Below are 20,754 nucleotides of genomic sequence, written 5' to 3'. Positions count from 1 at the left end.
AAAAAAAAAAAAGTCTTTCTTGCAGTAACAGATCGGGGCGATCCATCTGTAACTCCGCTGTAGGAAATGCCACCGGGCACCTTCTCTGTGTCATGCTGTTCTTCAGTCCAAGAGATGCCACAGCCCTTCCTCAGGAAAATCACATTTCAGAAGAATAGTTTATGCCTTTAAAAAAAAAAAACCAAACTAACCCAAAGAAAAAAACACCCCAACAGCATTTTAACTGGCAAATGGGAAAAAAAAAAAAAAAAAGTCACTTCATGTTCTCAAGGCTGACAAAGCTTGATTTAAGTATGGGAGAAAGTATTTTTTCACAAGAACATCTGGAAGAAAATATATTTAATTTCATTTTTTTAAAGGACAGGTTGCCATCATACTATTGCTCCCCACAGGTTTTAACCTTCCTTGGCAAAGCAGCATATAAAAGAATAACAAGATTTTTACTCAGACAGAGGGAAGAGATTAATTTAAACACTGGTTAACTACATCAGAAATCCAAAGGGCAACCAAAAAAAAGCCCCAACCACCTAACTGGTCGAGTCTGAAATTCTGCTTTGATTGGAAAGGAAGTTGATGACCCAGCACTCCCAGTTCTCCTGGTCGGGCATTTTCTCTTTCCTCTCAGCGATAAAGGAAGCAGCACAGTAGATTTAGTCCTTTCATTTTTTAAGCCTTTAAGTGCATCAGCATCACTGCTAAGCTGGAAGCCACAGACAGCAGAATAAGGGTGGATGTCCTTCTGCAGCTCCTCACTGCTCACAGAATCGATTCATTAGAAACAGCCGAAGGTAAAAAGTGTTACAAAGATGCTCTCAGCTAAGACCAGACAGCTTGCTCATCCTCCCATGTTCCAGAAGGTGGGAAAGAAAAAAGGGGAGGGAGGGGCAGCAGAATAACACTGGTGGAAAATGAACGTGATGGGGCAGTGGGAACGAGAGTGAAAGGGAAGGCTTGTTACAGGTGAAAACCACAATCAATCTCATTATTCCACCACTACTACAATGCTTTCCAGTATGGGTGCCAATATTTTAGGTCACCTCAACAAGAGCCTCAAAACTGCTTCTCACTACCTTCCAAAATACAGGGGAGAACAAAAATCTGCTCTGATCATTCAGCACATCAGACATGGCAAGAAACAATAATTAAAAAAAAGGTCAATTTGCTTTACTCTCCCAATGCAGAAGGGTTTAGTGGACTTTGAACTCTTCATGCCACCTCTGGTAACTGCCCTCTCTCTTAGATCTCAAGTTTATGAATTAATTCCACCGAGGTTTGGATAAAACCTCAGCTGTAGCACATTCCCACCGGTGAACGAGCAGTGACAGCGTGTTCCCCGGGCACTACTCCATGCCACAAGACTGCCCTGAGATAAATAAATAAATAAACAAATAAATCAAGACCCTGCCTCCCTCTGGACACAGCCTGAGTGTTCCAGTCACAGAAGGGGCCTGAGGAACACAAGGTAGCCTGAAGGACGCCAGCCAGGTGAGACCTGCACCGGGTGTTAACGTGTGAGAACAAGCTTTGTAGGCTCACTCGGCCCCCACGGGCATTTGGCAAGCCCCAGGTACTATCACACAATTAACAGTTTCTGTTGGAGAGCCCAGAAATTAAGCAAGAAGGACGCTGCAGGTTAAGTTTCACAGACTGCCATCTGTCTCCCTGGTCCTTCCCACTGACAGTCTCAGATCGTATTTATTTTTCCAAATATTAAAATGATAGCAGAAGACTTCCATAACACAAAAAACTGTGACTTAAAGACCAGAAAAAACCTCCCAAATACCATGCTCTATCACAAGAATAATAATATGTGAAAGTGTGTGTGTGTGTCTCTTCCTCACCCATTTCACATACAGAAATTTAGTACCACATCAATTCTGCCAGTGTAACAAAAGCACTTAAACTTTTCAGCTCTCACCACTACCTTTAGGTTTTATAAGAAGGCTGTTCTGACCAAAAACAAGTACTATTTTATCAATTTATTTAAAAAAAAAAAAAAACAAACACACAAAGCCAACTCGACTTATTACAGAAGTATTTGCTGAAGCACTGCTGAAATATTTGCAGTAGCCAAAAATGTCAGACTTTAAATATCTTTAATTTTTTTCAGGAAATACTTCATAGCTGATATCTTCTTCCACTCAGGAATTACCTGCAGTACTTAAAACATGCCAAAAACCCCCAATTCTCAAAAAGGAAAAACAAACAAACAAACCAACACACAAAAAAACCCCAGAGAAAGCTTCCTTGTCACACACACAAATTCTTCCTTTCCTAAATGGGAAATAAAAAAACTGGGGTCAAAATCACGTGAGATTCAGCTTTCAGCCCAGGCAGATGTAAACATCTGCTGGGGAACCTGCACACTCACCACTCCATCCAAACTGCACAGTTTGCCACTAAAACTCAACCAGGCTCTGAGGAAACCTAGGAGCTATGTGTTAGGAGCTGCAAAACACAGCTATAAACCCCAAATAAACCAAGGAATAAGGTTATAATTAAATGGTAAGCTACAGGACAATACATTTCTATCTCAGCACTAACCCTGTAGCCTGTTTGACAGAAGCCACTGCGAGCAGCACTCTCCATCTGGCAATCGGTGGAGTAACCAGACAGATCTGAACTAGTAGAAAAATCTCTTCAGCCTCTTTGCAGCAGGTTAATCTCTGTTTAGAGTTTCAGCTTAGTTCACAGAATCATTAAGGTTGGAAAAGACCTCCAAGATCATCAAGTCCAAACTAAGACCCACCTACAAATTCATCGCAAACAGAAGAAAACCCAAATCCACATATTTAACAGTTGAAGCTGATCAGAAATTCAGACAGAAAAAAGCGTTGTACCATTCCCCACACTGGTCAAACAGCACTTCAGAGTCTGTACACCCCCATTTTTCTTTCCTATACTGAACACAAATCCAGTGTTGTGCATCCAAACGGCCCAGCCTCAGTGCACCCAGACAGCAACAAGCACAAAAATTTCTAAGAAAAGAAACAAACATAGTTACATGTTTTTGTAATTCAATGAACTGCTGTCTGAGGTCACTGCCACCACCAACAGTTCTAGAAGGCAAAGCCAACACAAGCTGACACCAGGTACTGATTCCTGCACAGACACCTGACACAGTTTTATCTTTGACTACTTCTATTCCTACGTATCTTGTCCTTAGATGAGCAAGGAAAAAGAGAAGCATCTTCTGCCATAAATAACCTGGAAGAAGCAAAAAAATGACCCCATTCCACATCCCCAAGGCTTAGGGGAGTAAAAGTGAAGCTGCTCAAGTGTTGCCCTACTCTCTTCAGAAAAAAGTCTTCAAACATCAGGAGTTATTTTGGCCCAGGACGGGCTTCATGATCTCTCTGTTACCCTAAACATGCATCTCATTGCATGAGGCAGCAAAGTATAGATATGTGCCATGGGAAAAAAAAAAAAAAAAAGCAGCAGAAAAACTGGGAAAGCTCACAAAAGGAAAAGAATAAAAATGACGACAAGGGAAGACAGAGCTCTCTCCACACAAGAAGTTGTTTCAAGGCATGGCGTTCAACTGAAATGTGGTTTTCGTGAAAGCGCAAATTATATGAGTCACATCTGTGTCTGAATGAGACCAGCTCTTCAAAATTATTATTCCTTAGTAAAAGGCAGTGCACAAGTACACATAGATAGACAAAAATACACACAAATATATGTGTGTATCACAGAACAGGTACAGGCTTTAAAAAGCCCATTGATGCTTTTCCTGCAAAATCTCTACTGCCAATATTTTTTTCTTTTAAGAGCTATTTATAATCTTAGCTCTCTTTCAGAACACAGAAGAAAAAAACAACGGCAACAAAAAACCCCAACAGTGTTTTCCAGTGACTAATAAAAAACGTGAAGCACTGGAGCTTCACAGCATCCCTGCCACGCTTATCCTGCCAGGCTCATTAGGGAACTCTGCATCTTTCCATTACATCAGAAAGCTGCAGCATCTTACAGTCTTAAGGTAAGCAAGCTTAGTCCACAGATCCATCATCAGCTGCAGCCCAGTTTAGGTGCCAGGCATGCTCTCAAAAATGTCCTTACCTCCCAAAAAGGTTGTGACAGATCTCTTAAGTTTTCTTAACAAGATCCACTAATTTTTTTTCAACTAGAAAGGAATTACAGTGATGATGTAACAAGGCATCACAGCAGCATCACTGCATGGTAACTTTTTTATCCTCAACTATTATTTTTCCAATACATGAAGAATACAAACAACGCCAATCGAGAGATTAGGATCTTGGAAACGCGAGGGGTTGGAAATGTGCATGCGATTGGAATTGCAGTATGAGCTGGCATTCCACCCCCATCCAAAAGTCTTCTCAGTCAAATGCTTTATTTAGGATTTTGAGTTGCCTTTGTACTCATGTTTCCATTCTTCCCTATATCTAAACACAAACGCTTTTCCAAACTTTTGCTACAACAACCTAGGGCAAAATCAAAGGGAAAGATTAATCACCTTCCTGATTAATTTATTTATAGGTGAAAATAATGTAATCAAAGAGAACAGACACTGCTCCTGCCTCAGCACAATACGCACAACATTTCAATTAACAAAGTACATACACAAATTAGAAAGGAACTCGCTCTTGTGTTTCTTCCATTCTCCTTCTCCCTTCACACTTCCCCTCAGATGATGGGAACATCCTCCCAAGTACTGACCCTCTCTAACTTGCGGCATATTCAGCACAAGAAATCTTAGATTGCTATTCCTTCCTCTCCAAACAAGCAAGTTCTGAGCATTAACGATGGAGTTGTCCACTAAAAGCTTCACATGCAAACTCAAGCGACGGCAGGGCACGAGCACGTAACATATCAAGTGTTGAAGAAATACTTGCAAGCGCTTTCAAGTCTTTGAGGAAAGGCAGAAAAGGACTCACATCTAAGCTCATAAACTAAGTCTTCAGAGCGGTCAAGAAATTTGATCTTGCATAACCACTCGATCCAATCCCTTAATTGATCCAGTAGCTACACAGCAATACACTTTCCATATCAGACCCCCTGCCCCAGGACAGTTTGCAGTCACTCCAGGTGTTTCACTGGTTTAACACACTGCAGATTTATTAAAAAAATGTTCCATCAGTTCAACAAACATGTAGTCAGGAGCAGCCAGCCCCAGGAATCCCGGCTGACCCACACATGTCAGCAGGCACAGAGGAAGAGCCGCCGTGCCCAGCCCAGTGTGGCCGGGCCGTGAGAACACACGGTGCCAGCTGCACACACAGCAGAGCAACTCACGGGAATTCCTCTTGCACAAGCACCGGGGCATGCCAGGCACTGCTTCCGACAGCGCCGGCGGGCGTGCAGCGACACGTTACACTTGGACAACAAAGTTGCCCATCCTACACCTTTCCCCTGCCACTGCACCTGGGGTTCCACGCTGGAGGCGAGGACAGCGGACCTGTGAATCATTTCCAATGCCATGGCCTGAGTCACACCATGTATTTAGGAGAAATAACCCGAATTTCGCCCACTTGAACATGCTGATTTGAATACTGCGACATCTGAGGGCAGGAGTGAACGCTCCCACCCCCAGGACCATGGACGGCACTAACAGGTTTTTAGCTCTTCTGCTCCAACTTGCACCTTGACAACGTAACTGAGGGAAATCCAGTATCTGCTCCCAAAAAATGCTGCCTCGGTCACCTCTGCCCTGCCACGCTCTCCTGCACCAAGTGCCTACACCTGCCTGTCCGCAGGGCAAGCCATGCCAGGGGACCAACAGGCAAAAAAAAAAAATCCTCCCAGCCCTTCAACTCCCACTGCAGTCACAGAAGGGTTGTGATCTCTGCTGACCAGCTGGTAGGTGGAAGGGAAGGAACGCTTCCTTTTGGGGGCTGAAAACCCACGGCATGGTCACAGTGACCCTTTGCCTGGCATTACATCTTGCCACCTCTGCTCATTAATGCACAGGGCTGGAGCCCCTCGCTCTGCAGACAGGCTGGGAGAGCTGGGGGTGTTCAGCCTGGAGTAGGAAGGCTCCTTAAAGATCCTTCCAGTGTCTAAAGGGGCTCCAAGAGAGCTGGAGAGGGACTTGGGACAAGGGCCTGCAGTGACAGCACAAGGTGGAAAGGCTTCCCACTGACAGAGGAGAGAGCTGGATTGGATACAGGGAAGAAATTCTTCCCTGGAGGGTGGTGAGGGCCTGGCACAGGTTGCTCAGTGAAGCCATGGCTGCTCCATCCCTGGAAGTGTTCAAGGTCAGGTTGGACGGGGCTTGGAGCAGCCTGGGCTGGTGGAAGGTGCCCCTGCCCGTGGCAGGGGGCTGGAACACCGTGAGCCTGAAGGTTCCAACCCAAAAAACCATTCTGTGATTCTGCAGCTCTACAGAAACGGAGGGAACATCACCGTATTCCTGCCCGTATACACCGGGAAGCACGAAACCGTTGGAAATTAACGAGAGATCCAAAGACATTATAACTAAAAAAAAAAAAAAAAAACACAACAAAAAACCAAACAAACCAACCAAAAAAAAACGAACAACACCGAGAAACAACTGTCCTTCCAGCGCATCCAGCTGCGCGCTGAGCGGTGTGGAAGCGCTCCCGAGGGAGTCTCCGCCGCCGCTCCCAGCGCAGGGCCCGCGGTGTGGGCGCAGGCCCGGCCCCCGTGCGAGGGCTCCGGCGGGAGCCGAGCCCGGTGCCCACGGGCCCCGCCGAGGGGCGAACCCGCCGCCGCCGCCGCTCCCAGGTGCCCCCTCAGCAGCACCGCGCCCGCACCGCCCCGGCCGGGCGACCGGAGCCGCCCGCGGCCTCCCCGCCGGCCGGGCCGGGCCGGGCCGGGCCCCGCAGCCCCGCCGAGCCGCGGCCCCGCTCACCCTCGGACAGCTCCAGCTCCAGCTCCGCCAGGCTCTCTCGCACCTCGGGCGGCAGCGGCACGGCCTCCAGCGCGCAGCCCCCGCGCTCCGCCGCCATGGCGCGGGCGGGCGGGCGGGCGAGCAGCGAGCGGACCCCGCCGGAGCCGCCGCCCAGCGCTGCCGCAGGTGGGGCCGGGGGCGGTCCCGGGCCGGCCCGGCGGGGAGGGAAAAGCCAGGGAGGGAGAGAGGGAGGGGCAGCCGGCCCCGCCGCCCCGCGCAGCCGCTGCCGCAGCCCGGGACGCGCCGCCCGCGCCAGGGCCGGGCCGGGCCGGGCCTGGCCGGGCGGGGCCGCAGCAGGGCCCGCCCCCTCCCTCAGCCGTCTGCTGCCTCTCTCCTTCAGCCCTGCCTGTTTCTTTCCTCTCCTTCCTCCTTCTTTCCTTTCCCTTTCCTGTTTCCCTTCCTCTTTCCCTTTCCTTCGCCCCTGCTTTGCTGAGATCACTTCCCCAAAGTACCGAAACTGCCCTTCTCCCTCCCCACTTCTTTCCTCCCAGCAGAAAATGGGAACCGTGACCGAGCGTGAGGACCCGGCTCCCCCCTTACATCCCCAACCCACGGCGTGTCCCAGGATAGGGTATGGAGGTATTCATGGCACAGAATTCCAGTATGAGAGCCTAGACGTAAAGTGGTGCCTGGGACTGTATCAAACAAATAAATAAAGATAGATAAATGTATCTGTGTCTTACCTAAAGCCAACCACCTCTCCAAGGGCGCTTAGAGACCAGGAGGAAACCTTGGGTTTGGAGCCCATGTTGATGCAGTGGCTTTTTCCCCATGCTTTTTCCCCATTTTCCACAACTTCTGGTGTGAGTGTGTGTGCCAAGACACCATGGGCATGACGAACTTCTGGCGTTCCTGCAGCCTCCCAAAGACCCGGGGCAAAAGCAAATCCAGGACCTTGCCAGTGGTCCTGGCTGCCAAGACTGCTCTGCCAGTAAGAATAACCTTCCTGGAACCAGAAAACAGGGAAAAAAATCTGGGGAGAAGTTTTCTGCTAACAGCTGTTTCTGTCCAAAACAGCTACCCCATCTGGGGGTGATGGGGTTCACCCTGGTATTACATAGGGGGCTTCCAAATCCTCTGCTCATGTTAGTGAGCTCAAGACATCACAGGAGAGCGTCCCCCGCACGACTGCCCTTCCGAGGGCATGGACACACCACACCAGCCCTTGGAAAACCACACTACTTAAAACTTCACCCCTGATACAGGACAGAAATGTTTCTGCTTCCACTGTCCTTCAGAAAGCCGTCTGTGGGTAGCAGGGAGCTGATGGGAACACAGACACAGGGAACATGTTCCTATAGCTCAGATCCTGAAAGACTGCTCTGCATGTCTTGGGACATAAAAAAAACCCTGTAGATTGATTAAAAAATGTGCCAGTGCAAAGCCAAATTCCCTTGAAACAGAACTGATCCCTATGACGTGCCAGCTTCCCTGTAAAAGGTAATCTTTAATGTCCACCTAAAAGTGCGAGATTTTAAAACTAGTCATTCATTTGGATTTGCAGTGTCAGTACTGACTGGCTCCCTCTGAGCACAGGCTCTCTGGTCTCACAGCCTTGCTTAGAGTCAACACTGAACATTGAGGTGTGAGTATGCAATTACAGATTTGATTTAGTGCCAGTTCTGAACTCTGCTCTAGAAATGCACATTGTTCTCAGCAGAGGACAAACTCCTGCTGTGCTAAGCGAAAAGGGCACCAGCACCATTCAATGTGCAGTTTGACAACGCTGCATGGAGTGCTAACACTCCTAGAATCTGATTTTGAAAAGAAATATGATGCACTGAGCCAGCAAACTGTCAGTTCAAACTGGTTTAGAACTCGGGACCAAAAGGACAAGGACACCCTGGGAAAGGTCTTACCGACATCCAGAGGCAGTACATCACCAGATTCCTGTAGAGCCAGGACACTGTTGTATCCAGCACAGCAGTCCATCAGGCTGGGCCACATGGAATCCTTCACTTAGGGCTGATCCTGGAGCTCCACAGCATCTCCTCCACATGGCACAGACACTCTTGGCACTGCTCATGGGCCACAAACTGCTCCTCAGCCCTGCCCTGCCCCTTGACCAGCCTCATGTCCTACCCCACTCCTTGGAGGCCAGGCTCCTCTATCTTCAATCTTCTATCTCTACCACCTTTTTTTTCCAAACAACTAAATAGTGTTCTACTTGACAGATACAGAAGGGCTTACTAGGTACCAATACTGGATAAAAGCAGTTAAATAAGCAATAAGACAATCTCAGACAAACACCAATATGTAACTGTCAATACCCTGTAGAGAAAAATCTTGCAAGAGGCTGTGGCAGAATAATCTGTCTCCAGAAGAGGACTTTTCTGAGGCTCCAAAGTTAAACAAACACCACATCTGCTTCAAAGGCAGAGATTTCATGTTTCCATGGGGTTTAAAAATACTTCTGGTGTTATAATTCTGCCTATACTTTTTCTGAAGAAATACAGAAGCATAACAGAAGGAAGTCTTATTCAGCATGATATTTGGAATCTCTCTCATTTTTGCACTGAGACACTGTGACTGGAAATGGATTTACCACCAGAGTGCCTCTTTCCTCTCCTCTGACCAGCAACTTCAGACACGTTTGGAACTGTCCCCCTGAAGGTACCTGCAGCACAAGATACTGGACAGAGGGCAGGGTTTCAAACCAGGAGTTTCATTTACAGAGGTAGAGTTCAGAGGTTCTGTTTGGTAGTTTTTGCCAAAAATGCACAGTTAAATAAAAGCTATGAGCCTTTTGAACTAGAGAAAAGAAGTTACAAGTGTCCAGAATAAATAGGACAGAGGGAGGGAGAACTTATTTACTGTAAAACCAGAAGAGCAAACCCTAAATTCACAGATGGCTACAGGAACCTTTGATATTAGTGACAGTATTTGAGCTGTACCTTTAGTCAGAAATATCCCACAGAAATATTAGAGCCCAAACAATTTTAGGAACAGCAAAATGAGTAAACAGGTAAGTTTTTATAAAACAAATAACCATACAATGTAAGAATTCGCTAATGAAATGCCATTTTAATAACTTTTTTTACAAGGAATCCACCTATACACTATAGAAAAATAAACACCACAGAGACTTTTTGCAGCTTACAATAGAGTGATGCAGTCACACTTCAGCTGTTAACTTAGAGTAATTTCACATGAGAATGTAAAACATCGTTCTTAGAGAAAAGGAAGTCCCTCTTAAAGTACTAAAATATAATAAAAAGAGTCATATAAAAATCTGCTGTAAAAGCATTGCCCTCTCTTCAGTTGCACAGGAGATTGATTGCAAGTGCCTCTGTTCAGTAAGGACCAGCTCTGTTCAGTAAGGACCAGTGCCTCTGTTCAGTAAGGAGGAAGCAGCATCTCACAGGACAAATTTCATAAGCATTCCCATCACTTTTTCATGCTTCTCTGACGAGGTGAGCCTGGCACTTGGCCTAAATTTAAAAAAAAAAAACCAAACAAATGAATATAATAGAAAACTGCTTGTGTTATGAAGCAACAGGGTGCAGTTTGCAGCGTGGGATTTCCTCAACGCGCTTCAACACCAGATACACTGAAAGCAATTCCCGTTCTCACGAGCCACTTAGGAGCAATCCAAAACAGGATTTGAAAGCTTACACGTCTGCCAAAGCAAACCTTTACACACCGGGCCCAGTGCTCCATCACAGGCCTGCTTTATCCACAGTGACAGCTCGACTTTGGCACTCCTGGGGTGATTCTGTTGCTGCTGAGGAGATGTCCTAAAGTTCATTAGAAACTGGGAAATCATTTGGCTCACAGAACTGTTCTAAAGGTTGCAAGGTCACTCTGTAATGCTTGACATCACTGTCCTGGTAACATGGAGATGAAAGAAATTATAGGCACTTACCACAGAATTTCCATTCATGGTGTCCCAGTTGTGGAATACTTTATTCCATGCTTAGAATGAAGCAAAATATCTTACTTCCATAAAAGGCTATCTGGTTTCAAATCTCAGATTTATTTATCTATCTGTATCTGCCATACAGCTGCAGTATTTGTGGGGGAAAAAAAACAAACAAACAAAAAGCCCCCTCAAAGTCATAGGAATAGAGTTTTTAGGTAATGTCCTGCTGAGAATAATGTCAAAGTTCCCAAACTGTCCCCATGAACCAGGCTGCCCAGAGAGGCTGTGGACTCCCCATGCCTGGAAATGTTCAAGGCCAGGTTGGACAGGGCTTGGAGCAAACCGGGATAGTGGGATGTGTCCCTGCCCATGCCGGGGGGGGGGGGGTGGTGGTGGAATGGGATGATTTTTAAGGTCTCTTCCAACCCAAACACTTCTATATGGATGTGTCACTGCATCTGTTGACTTCAGTGATATATCTGGGCAAAGGCTGGAGGACAATTACAGGAGGCAAGTTCACCTGGGAAGCAGCAGGTGAGGATGGTTATGCTTGGGCAAGGAAAAATGCAAGGTGTGTATGTGCAGTGTGGGAAGGAATCCAAACACCTTCCACATCCCCTCAGTGCCACAGCTAAATATTGAGACCTGGTCATCTTCCCAGCTTTTGGCTGCAGTCCAGAAATGAGGTGGAAGTGCTTCAAACAGCAAAGCTTAAGGTCTTTAAAGCTACAATCCTTTGTGTGCTCTTTGAGCAAGCTTACAACTAGATGGCTGGATTTACCAGCCTCCAAATCTATCTTTTTTAAATCTATTATGGAACATAAGGAAGCGATAAATGAGGGAAGCATTACAGTTTGTGCTGCAGAGAAAGCCCTGCTCAGCTACTACAACAGCTCTCTGGCTCTAAAGCAAATTAACCCTATACAAAGCTTCATTTAAACTGCAATACTCACTTATTCAGACTTGGAAACAGGAGTGGGGACAGAAACCACATTAAATTATTCAGCCTTATCTATGAAGAATTTCATTATGAACTTTTTTTTGAGAAATGCCACACCTGGACTAGTTTTAGATATGATTCACAAAAAGGTTTCCTTTCAGAAACTTACTTAGCTGTCCCCTACCAATAATTATAATTATTCATTAAAACGATGCTTTTTACGGGCAATATGCACAAAGAACCTTGCAAAAATCAACCCAAGGCTTCTGGCAGCTGTGGGGGCAAGAAGGTGGTTCTTACCTGGCTGCATCCCCCCCAGTCTTTGCTGGATAACCTCCAGGCGATGGATGTACTCCGTGAGTGATCGTTCCGGATCAGGAGGCGGCACAAGTGACTTTTCCGAAGCTGAACTGGGGGACGGGTGCAATCTTAAAAGGGAAAACAAATTGTTTTCTTCTTCTCACGCTACAGTCTCAAATGCATAAAGTTGCATTTGTATAGGCAGGAATTCTGGGCAAAGAAAACTGGAATAATAGTAAACAGCACCACTAAAAAGTTACATCTTCAACAATATAGACTGGGCAGCTTTGTGTACAGGGGAGCCAAAAAAATGGATGTTTTGGTAAAAGCTGAAGTTTCTCTGAATCTTTCTCTACTGATCCACAACACAAAGTCCCTTGGGTAAGAAAGATGCAGTCAGAGGTGAGTCCAAATGGCCCAGTGAGACAAGATCGATCCTCTGCACAGAAGGACCGAGGTGCACACCTGCATCCAGGTGTGCATGCTCCTCTTCGGCAGGGAAAATACTATCTCTAAGGCCAAGGTTGGAAAAGAAGCCCCTTTTAGATGGCTCTCCCTTCTGGGCATTAACAACAAATTCCAAATATCAGCAGAAATAAGGGACACCGTGCTAACACACTGCTATTTGTAGTTTGGATTTACTCCTTTTCCTTGCCATTAGCACGAGGGAGCTCCTATCCATCCCTTCCTTCTGTGTAGCTTTGCCAGGACACGAGCAGCAGCAGCAGGCACAGTTTAGCCTCGGATCCACATCAGACCTGAGCTCCCACTCACTCAGCCACACCGAGCATCAGTGAGGGCTGCTGTTATTAATCTCCTGTTACATTCCACAGAGGTGACTCTCCTTGGCAGGGCTGTCAGACCCAGACACGTGTCATGACAGAGGAATAGGGTGGGGCAGAATTAAGTTTCCTGGGTGATGCTTGCAGGTCTCAGACTCTCCAAGACGTTTTGCCAAGTTCCACACAAACCAGAACACTACCTGGCTGTCGTGGCAAGCACTGTCTGTCCCCCACATCAGTCAGTAATGCTAAAAAAAAACTACAGTAATTTGGAGCACCTCCTGTTTTTGTGTATCCCTTAGATCACCACAGCTACTTCTTTGCTGCCTTTGTTTCTTCTTCATTTTGTAGAAAATTCCTGCCTGATCGTTGGAGTTTCTAATTTAGCCAGGAGGTTAAGAAACAAAGAACACCTCCCAGGATGATGGGACTGAGACCAGCTACCTCCCATATCAACTCCTGCAAAGGGAACAAGAATTGTCCTTCAAAGCAGGCTAACAGACACAGCCCCTGCAAATTCTGAGCTCTGCTCTGTCCAAATTCAATTGGGGAACACCACTAGGAATGCTCTCAGTCCAAGAACATCAGACACGATGCTCAAAAGCAGACACGAGGCTTTATTCTCCTGCACCATCTTGAAAGAAACAAAAACATTTACCAGACCTAGGAAAACAAATTCCTCTTCTTGTTCAAAGCACCTCCTTCAACGAGGGGTTCCATTTTTTATGGGATGCTGCCTGTGGGGGGGACTAAACCCAGGCAGGGATGTCCGACTGACCTGTTGTGTGAGCGGGAAGAGGAGCGGGGGGAGAGGCTCCCAAATCTTGCAGCGCTGGTTCTGTGGCACAGCCCCCTGTCCCTGTCCCGGGTGGGGGGAGAGCTGGTGGGAACAGCTGGGGGCTGCTGCTCTCTCAGAACTTCTGTTCTAGCACCAGGGGCTGTGGCAAAGACAGAAAGGTTAAAAAACAGGCACTGGGGGCCGTTCAGAACAGGCCACCAGAAACACATCCAGTACACCCACGAGAATCACAGCAGAACAGAGTTTGGGTTCAAATGCAGATAAATACACTTTCTACAGATAACTGGTCTTATGGTTTGGTTTGGGTTTTTTTTTTTTGGTTTGGGTTTTTTTTGTTGTTGTTTTTCCTTAAACCAGATTTAACAGAAGTTCAATGCTATTTTGCAGTGAGATTTTAGAAAGTCCAGCATTTGAGCATTCAAGTTTCTTAGGAATCACACCACAGTGGGTTTATGTAGGAAGGTGGTGCGCTTCTTTTTAAATTAAGTATTTCCAGTAACTTAGAAACAGTGAAAATTATGTAGTATCAGGAAATGCATAATGCACTATTTCATCTGAATTTTGTTTAGTGTTGAAAAGGCACAAGTAATGGAATATTACATTAAGGGAGACAGTTCCAAAGTACTGGGTGATGCATTAAGGTTTTTTTCTTGAAATTCTTACAAAGACACCCAGAATTAACTCAAAGGAACAGTCAAGCGCTCCTCAGGTAACTCAAGTCCTTACTGACCTGCATCAGAACATCTATCCACCTGCTCCACAGATGGACAGCGGCAAAATAAACAGATTTTGACACTTCCAAATTAAACACATCACTAAAGATAAATTAAAATAAAAACAAGGCACTTGTCCAAACAAACACTTACCTGTGTTACCTCCTACACTGTGAGAAATGCTTTCACCCTGTGCGCTCTTCCTGCTGACTTTGTTCCACTTTTTCACCAGAAACTTTAACCTTAGTAAGAGAACAAATTTGTACAAGAATTAAAAATACACAAAAATACATTAAATTTTAATATTAAGTCATTTATTGGGACAGAACACACTAAACAACATAAATAACAATCCTTATGGGAACAAAGGGAGAATTCTTCAACCTCAGTCTTTGGAATGTAGGTTTATCCCATTTTGCCCTACAGTGATCCTTGACCTGCTAAAAAAGGCTTGCCTGTTTTGGCTGTGCTCCTCCACTCTGTTCCTGATCTCTAGAGAGAGCTCTGTGGCAGCTCTTCCTACCTGAGAGGAGTTTGGAGGTCACTGTTGATATTGCTATCCTTATGGTATTCATGCCAAAGACACTCTGCTACCTCCTGAAAGAAACTTGTTGCTAATCATTATTACTAGACAAGGAAATCACTGAGAAATAATCACCTTTACACTTAAAACTACCGTCCCTAACAGATCCCATTCTGATAGAAGACAAAATACCCAGGGAGACCAAGGAGGTCAGCCCTGAAAGGACTTCAATTTGTAGTGCCTGTGCACTGGTTCCAAAACTTATTGCAGCTTTTTCATAGAATTATGGAATGGTTTGGGCTGGAAGGGACCTTACAGCTCAGCTCATTTCACCCCCTGCCATGGGCAGGGACACCTTCTACCAGCCCAGGTTGCTCCAAGCCCCGTCCAACCTGGCCTTGGACACCTCCAGGGATGGGGCAGCCACAGCTGCTCTGGGCAACCTGTGCCAGGGCCTCCCCACCCTCACAGCCCAATACTTCCCAACATCCAATCTAAACCTACCCTCTTTCACCTTAAAGACATTTTTAATACATCTTTAGTTTAGTACAGATCAAGCCCAGCTAACGAGTCACGTCTGAACGAGCTTTGGAGATGGGCTTTGCTTAACATTCGTGCAGGACAAGCCACAGGAGCTACCAACTTTTTACATTTCCAAGGAAACACTGGGTATGAGGCACAGGGAGTGTTTTGGCTTTACCTTGAAATGGCGATGATGGCCCTGACCGCACACCTGAACTTGGTGAAGGGCCGGGAGCGCAGCTCGGAGAGCTGCAGGTCTGCGGGAGAGGGGTAGATCCCCATCCGGGCGATGAGGGAGAGGGTTGCCTGCTCACAGTCCTGAAATCCCCCAAGAAGCAGCAAGAGGTATTTCTTCTGATAAACAAGAGCCTTTCTAAAGCTCTCTGCTCGAATGTACTTCCTGTATAACCTCTGCAGCTGCAGAAAGAAAAGAAGAATTCCCGATTTTGTCACAGCTGCTGCTGCAAAAACCCAGCCACAAACAAGGTGTTTTCAGGTCAAACATCCAGGTTGATACAGTTCTGTACACAGCTAAAGAACACCCAAGTTTGGAGTGCCAGACTGCCTTAAATCTCCTGAATGCTTTCAAGCAAAACTGCAAAACTCAAAACTCTAAAACAGCTTAACTCTTTAACAAAGGAAATAAAATCTGCTTCAAAAAAAATTAGCCAGAAAGCATGTGTGGACAGATTCCTATCAGACTTGACTACAATCAAGATTAAAAAGTATTTAAGATTAGTGGGGTAGGGTTTAAAAATAATGGGTGTTTTCTATTTTCGTTCTTAGACAAGAAATCTGAGTCTCTCTCTCATTTATGAGTAGGAAGTCCAAAGATCCAGGTTACTTCTGGTGCAAGTTCCTGTCTGACACCAAGGAAGTTCCAAAGGAAATTCTCTGATGAAGTACATATGGGGAAGTTCCTAATTTAAAATTACTGTTCATCTATAAAATCATTTTTTTTTAAAATAGCAACTGAAGAATACAGCAATAAGTGAGAGATAAACACAATGATCTGACAGTTCTTTTTATCCCCAGCAAATCAGGTTGAAATGACACCTCCTGAAATGACACAGCTGGCTCTCCAAGCTCCAGACAGCCCCTTTGCTGGCCACCCCCATCATTTTACCTTAGGATTGGAAGTTTCTACCACTGGTTTGTTTTCAATTTCAGCATTTGCTTTTGCCAGTTGGGACTCAGCCTGTTTCAGTGCATTCTGCAGCACGGTCCTCTCTCGCTGCCAAGCCTCTCTTTCCAGCTCTTGAACAGAGTCACCATCACTTGCAGATCTGATCTGAAACAGATATCAAAAGGAAGTGAGCCACAGTGGGTTTTGCACATTACTTCCACAGTTAGACACCTCACAACGAGTAAAACCCAACTTTATGACAAATTAAAACAAAGTAACGAGCCTGAAAATCAGCAGTGGCATTCAGGTGGTTAACAGCACAATGGGAAACTGAACTGCATGAAGAGCCCTTCATGAGAAGTGAGGAATTTTTGTTCATCGAGCTATCTCTTCTCTGATCAGCCTTCCAGGAATCCCATTCCCTTTAGTAACAGTCTGCTGAACCTTTTGAAATGGAAACACATCATCTGACTTTCTTCTACATCCCCAGGCAGCACAGAAATTGTGAAGAAAGATGTCTGTGTACATGCAAAACCAAACTGTACATACAGCAAAACCAAGCTGTGAAGCATCTACAGAAGTAAATTCTAAAAAAAACCCAAAACAACACAAAAAAACAAAACAAAAGGAAAAAAAGAGAAAAAACCACATTCAATTCTGAGAAACTGTTGCTCAGAGAAGCTCTGGCTGCCCCATCCCTGGAAATGTTCAAGGCCAGGTTGGACAGGGCTTGGAGCAACTTGGGGTAGTGGAAGGTGTCCCTGCCCATGGCAGGGGGTGGAACGAGCTGAACTTTAAGGTCCCTTCCAGCCCAAATGCTGTGATTCTGTGAATTTTAATTTTGTGGTAACCCAGGACTCCAGCTCCAACTCTTCCTGCAAGTTCTACCTTCATAACCCTCTTCAGTATCAACTAGTATCAACTACAAATTTAATGGTTAACAGTTACATCAGTGAGTGGTGCAGCAGATCATAAAAGAAATAAAAGAAATTTTAAAGGCAGTTAATGTTTTATCCCTTGAAATTAAATCTATACATTAGAGAAGCCAGTACACACCACTGGGCCCAGCTTCTCCTAGCAACTTATTACAGCCTAACAAGGTTGTGCTGAAATATCTGAAGGAGTTCTGCACGATTCATCTGTGCACTTGATATCCACTGCACCACGAGGCATCAGATTGACCAGATGACTCCTTATTCATTTGGGCACAGATTTTTCACACTGGAATTCTGCCAGGTCCATTATTCCCCAATTTATCACAACTCAAAGAGGTAACAGAGGTGAATTCCCTTTGGTCTCCAGAGCACGTGGTTCAGTACCTTAAAGGAAGGAGATATTCAGGAAGGAGACTGAAGGGAAAGGTGATTCTGGAGAAAAGGAAAAAAAAAATCCAAGCCAGAAAAAAGAGCCTTAAATCCCCAAATTTGGCTGAAATGTGGTGGAAGATCTGTCTATTATGAGAGAAAGACATACAAGTGCAAAGCTATTTGGGGAATCAGATGGAACTTAAAAGTTATGTTTTCATGATGTATTTTGTACCAATAGACCTGAGCTGGGCCTTTGATAATCCCTGGGCTTGTGTTAAATATTTGCAATACTGCAAATGGCAGCCACAACAGCCCTCCCAAGGTGACAAACCACTGCTGTGCTTTTTTGGAAGGTGCCTGACATTTTGATGAAAAACAAGTGTCTCTGGGCTTGTGATCCTTGGACATACTACATAGCTAAGTAAAAACTGCTGTCAGAAGCAGACCCTGCAATACAACAAAACAGCAAGAGTCAGATATTAAAACTTGTTATTAGAATGGTAGTGTGAGTACAGGAGTACACCAAGGCAAACCAGAATTTTCCTCAATGTTTTATTCAAAAACAAATGGGAGGGAGGAAAAATCAATCAATCAATCAACTTACATGCACACTGCAACCCAAAGAATAGAGGAAACCTTAGTGACAATCAAAAAATACAAGCTGTTTTCCTTACCTGAGATGCAGGAGACAATAAATCTGATTTTAGTTCCCTTAATGTCTGCAGTAAAGAGGCCACAGCTTCATCATTTGATGCAGACCAGTCGTGAACCGTTCTGTTAAACAGAAATACCTTCTCAGTATCAGATTGATTTGGAACAATGCTAAAGCACATTTGATGCTTTCTCCCTACTGGATGGCCTTTATGTTCTGAGGCTTCACTTATGCTCTACTCATCACACAAACCACCAAATACACAGAAATTTGCAAGTTCCATTAATTTTTAAGAATTAAAAGAGCGCAGGGGTCTCAGCCAGGACCCCACACACCGTTAAGAAGCAGGATGGAAAGCAAACCACTATTTTATGAACAACGACTCACTTATCTAGAGTTTTATAGATGAACTCATTCAGGTGCACAGCTACGAAGAGCAACTGCTGCCTTATCTTCTCCAGCTGCTGCTGCTGCAAGGGGGGTTTCTCAGTTTCTTTCGTTACAGCCTGTCTAACAGTCCCATCTTTCTTTGAGGTGCACAGCAGCTCTTGTTGATGGTTTGGAGTTGGAGGATTTCTTTCTCTTTCTTCTAACACTGCCAGCATTTCCTGCAGCTCTTTAATTCTCTGCTCATCCCTCTGGTGCTGCCGTTCCAAGTTTTGCTATTTGAACAGAGTAAATAGTAGTTAACTGCATCTTTTGCATATACACACATCACACCTAATCAGCATATCCATCTGGGTGTTCCTTAACTCACAGGTCACTTTTGGGGGAAGCAAAGAGCACTGCCTTTGGGGGCCACCAGGAAGCCATTCAGTGACACTGGAGTGGGCATTATCTCCACCCACTTTCCTACTGGCAAGTCTCCACAGAGCCTGCAAACCTCTCTCCTCTGCTACAAGGGAAGGAGCTGAGAAACTAGAAGGGTGAAACCAATACTGTCACAAGCCATGATTAGGAGCCCAGTTCAAAATAAGGGGCAGTGACATGAAACTCAGTTTGGTTCCATCCTGCATTTACCCACTATTCCTCTCCACCTGTGAATAACCAGCAATTCCCAGCACAGGTAAAGATATAAAGATCAACTTCTGTCAACAACAAACCCAGACACAACCCCCTGAAAACAGCACTGAGAAATGCAGGAAAAGAGCTCATCTAATGCATTTTCCAGAATGCTCTGTTTACCAGAAGGAAACATTTCAGTTAAAGAACACCATCCACAGGGTTAAATCCCAGTGGGTGACCTTTTCAATGTAAGGCAAAACTCACAGAGCCATTCTCACCATTCTCTCCTGATCTCTCTGCCAGTCCTTCTGTTTCTCTAGCTCTGTTTGTTGCTGCTGTCTCTCCTCTCTCTCCCTCTCCTCTTTCTTATTCTTATCTTGCTCTTTCAGCATCTCGAAGAGCGACTGCAGTTGTTCCCAGTCAGCTTTCATCTTGGCCTCTCTTTCCTTCTGGGCCTCCAAGGATCGGATCACCTCTTGCTTTTGAGCCTGGAGAGACTCCAGCGTGGCTCGTAGTTTGTCGCTGACCTCCCTCTCCTTCTGGGTTTCCTCACAGCACATCTGCACCTCGGCCTCCAGCTGCCTTTTGGACTGGACGGCCTTCTGGTGCATTTTCTCAATCACAGCAGCCAGCTCCATAGTCCGGGACCTCTCTTCTTGCAGCTGGGCCTGGAGCTCTTGGACGAAGGCTTGCTCCAGCAGCTGCTCCCTGTGCTGACAGGAGGCACCTTCTTTCACTCTCATGCTCAGCTGCTCCGTCAAAACACGCTCGTGGTTCAAGGAGTCCAGGAGCTCCAACGAGCGGTTCTTCTCGGCATCCAAGCTCTTCTGCAGCTCCCGGAGTTTGGTCTGTTCCTGGGACAGGAGCGCTTCGCAGCGGGAGTGCTCGATCTGCAGCTCCTTGCGGAGATTATCGGTCACCGTCCTCTCGTGCTCCAAGGACACGGCCAGCTGGCGGTTCTGCACTGACTGCACATCCAGGGCAGCCTGCAGCTCCTGGGCAGGACAGGGGACAACACATCAGGATTCCAGCACAAACACATTCGAGGGGCTGGCTGGCACTTGGCACTTCTCAACCTCCTGTTTTATCCAGGAAGATATTCAGAAGTTTAATTTAAAACTGTAAGTGACAGAAAAATGCCCGTTAGCAACCTGGCACCAAGTAACAAACCCAAATATGGTCGTGTTAATATATTTGCCAGCACATTATTTCTTCTTCAATTAGTAAGAGCCTCATTAGGAAATCACCATTCTTTGCATCAGTCAGTCCCCTTAATAAGTGACGTCTGAAGCAGCAATAACCCATGTTGTTTGAAAAAGAAAAATCTAAGCAGCATGAGTAGATGTAAAACC

The 20,754-nt window shown here is 45.6% G+C and overlaps 2 protein-coding genes across 4 annotated transcripts in view; both read right to left on the bottom strand.

Annotated features, from left to right (window-relative positions):
- The window catches only part of DIP2A (disco interacting protein 2 homolog A), a 75,544-nt gene extending 68,577 nt beyond the window's left edge, over positions 1 to 6,967 (bottom strand). For all 3 annotated transcript variants that reach the window (XM_027907236.1, XM_027907237.1, XM_027907238.1), the window contains exon 1: positions 6,833 to 6,967. In XM_027907236.1, the coding sequence (XP_027763037.1) occupies positions 6,833 to 6,929 (97 nt within the window). In that variant the 5' untranslated portion in view covers positions 6,930 to 6,967. The remainder of the gene's footprint in view (positions 1 to 6,832) is intronic.
- A 2,672-nt stretch (positions 6,968 to 9,639) lies between these two features.
- The window catches only part of PCNT (pericentrin), a 65,322-nt gene continuing 54,207 nt past the window's right edge, over positions 9,640 to 20,754 (bottom strand). The window contains exons 44-53 of the mRNA XM_027907239.1: positions 19,681 to 20,397; positions 18,785 to 19,059; positions 18,420 to 18,519; positions 16,439 to 16,603; positions 15,491 to 15,729; positions 14,421 to 14,509; positions 13,534 to 13,693; positions 11,974 to 12,101; positions 10,214 to 10,302; positions 9,640 to 10,181 (exon numbers count right to left, since the gene is read on the bottom strand). Of these exons, the coding sequence (XP_027763040.1) occupies positions 10,259 to 10,302; positions 11,974 to 12,101; positions 13,534 to 13,693; positions 14,421 to 14,509; positions 15,491 to 15,729; positions 16,439 to 16,603; positions 18,420 to 18,519; positions 18,785 to 19,059; positions 19,681 to 20,397 (1,917 nt within the window). The 3' untranslated portion in view covers positions 9,640 to 10,181; positions 10,214 to 10,258. The remainder of the gene's footprint in view (positions 10,182 to 10,213; positions 10,303 to 11,973; positions 12,102 to 13,533; positions 13,694 to 14,420; positions 14,510 to 15,490; positions 15,730 to 16,438; positions 16,604 to 18,419; positions 18,520 to 18,784; positions 19,060 to 19,680; positions 20,398 to 20,754) is intronic.

The sequence above is a fragment of the Empidonax traillii genome, unplaced genomic scaffold (assembly GCF_003031625.1).
Source record: "Empidonax traillii isolate 1590-97213 ecotype Southwest subspecies unplaced genomic scaffold, ASM303162v1 scaffold1428:size197735, whole genome shotgun sequence".
Classification (NCBI taxonomy): Eukaryota; Metazoa; Chordata; class Aves; order Passeriformes; family Tyrannidae; genus Empidonax; species Empidonax traillii.
This window is presented reverse-complemented; position numbering and strand designations above follow the sequence as displayed.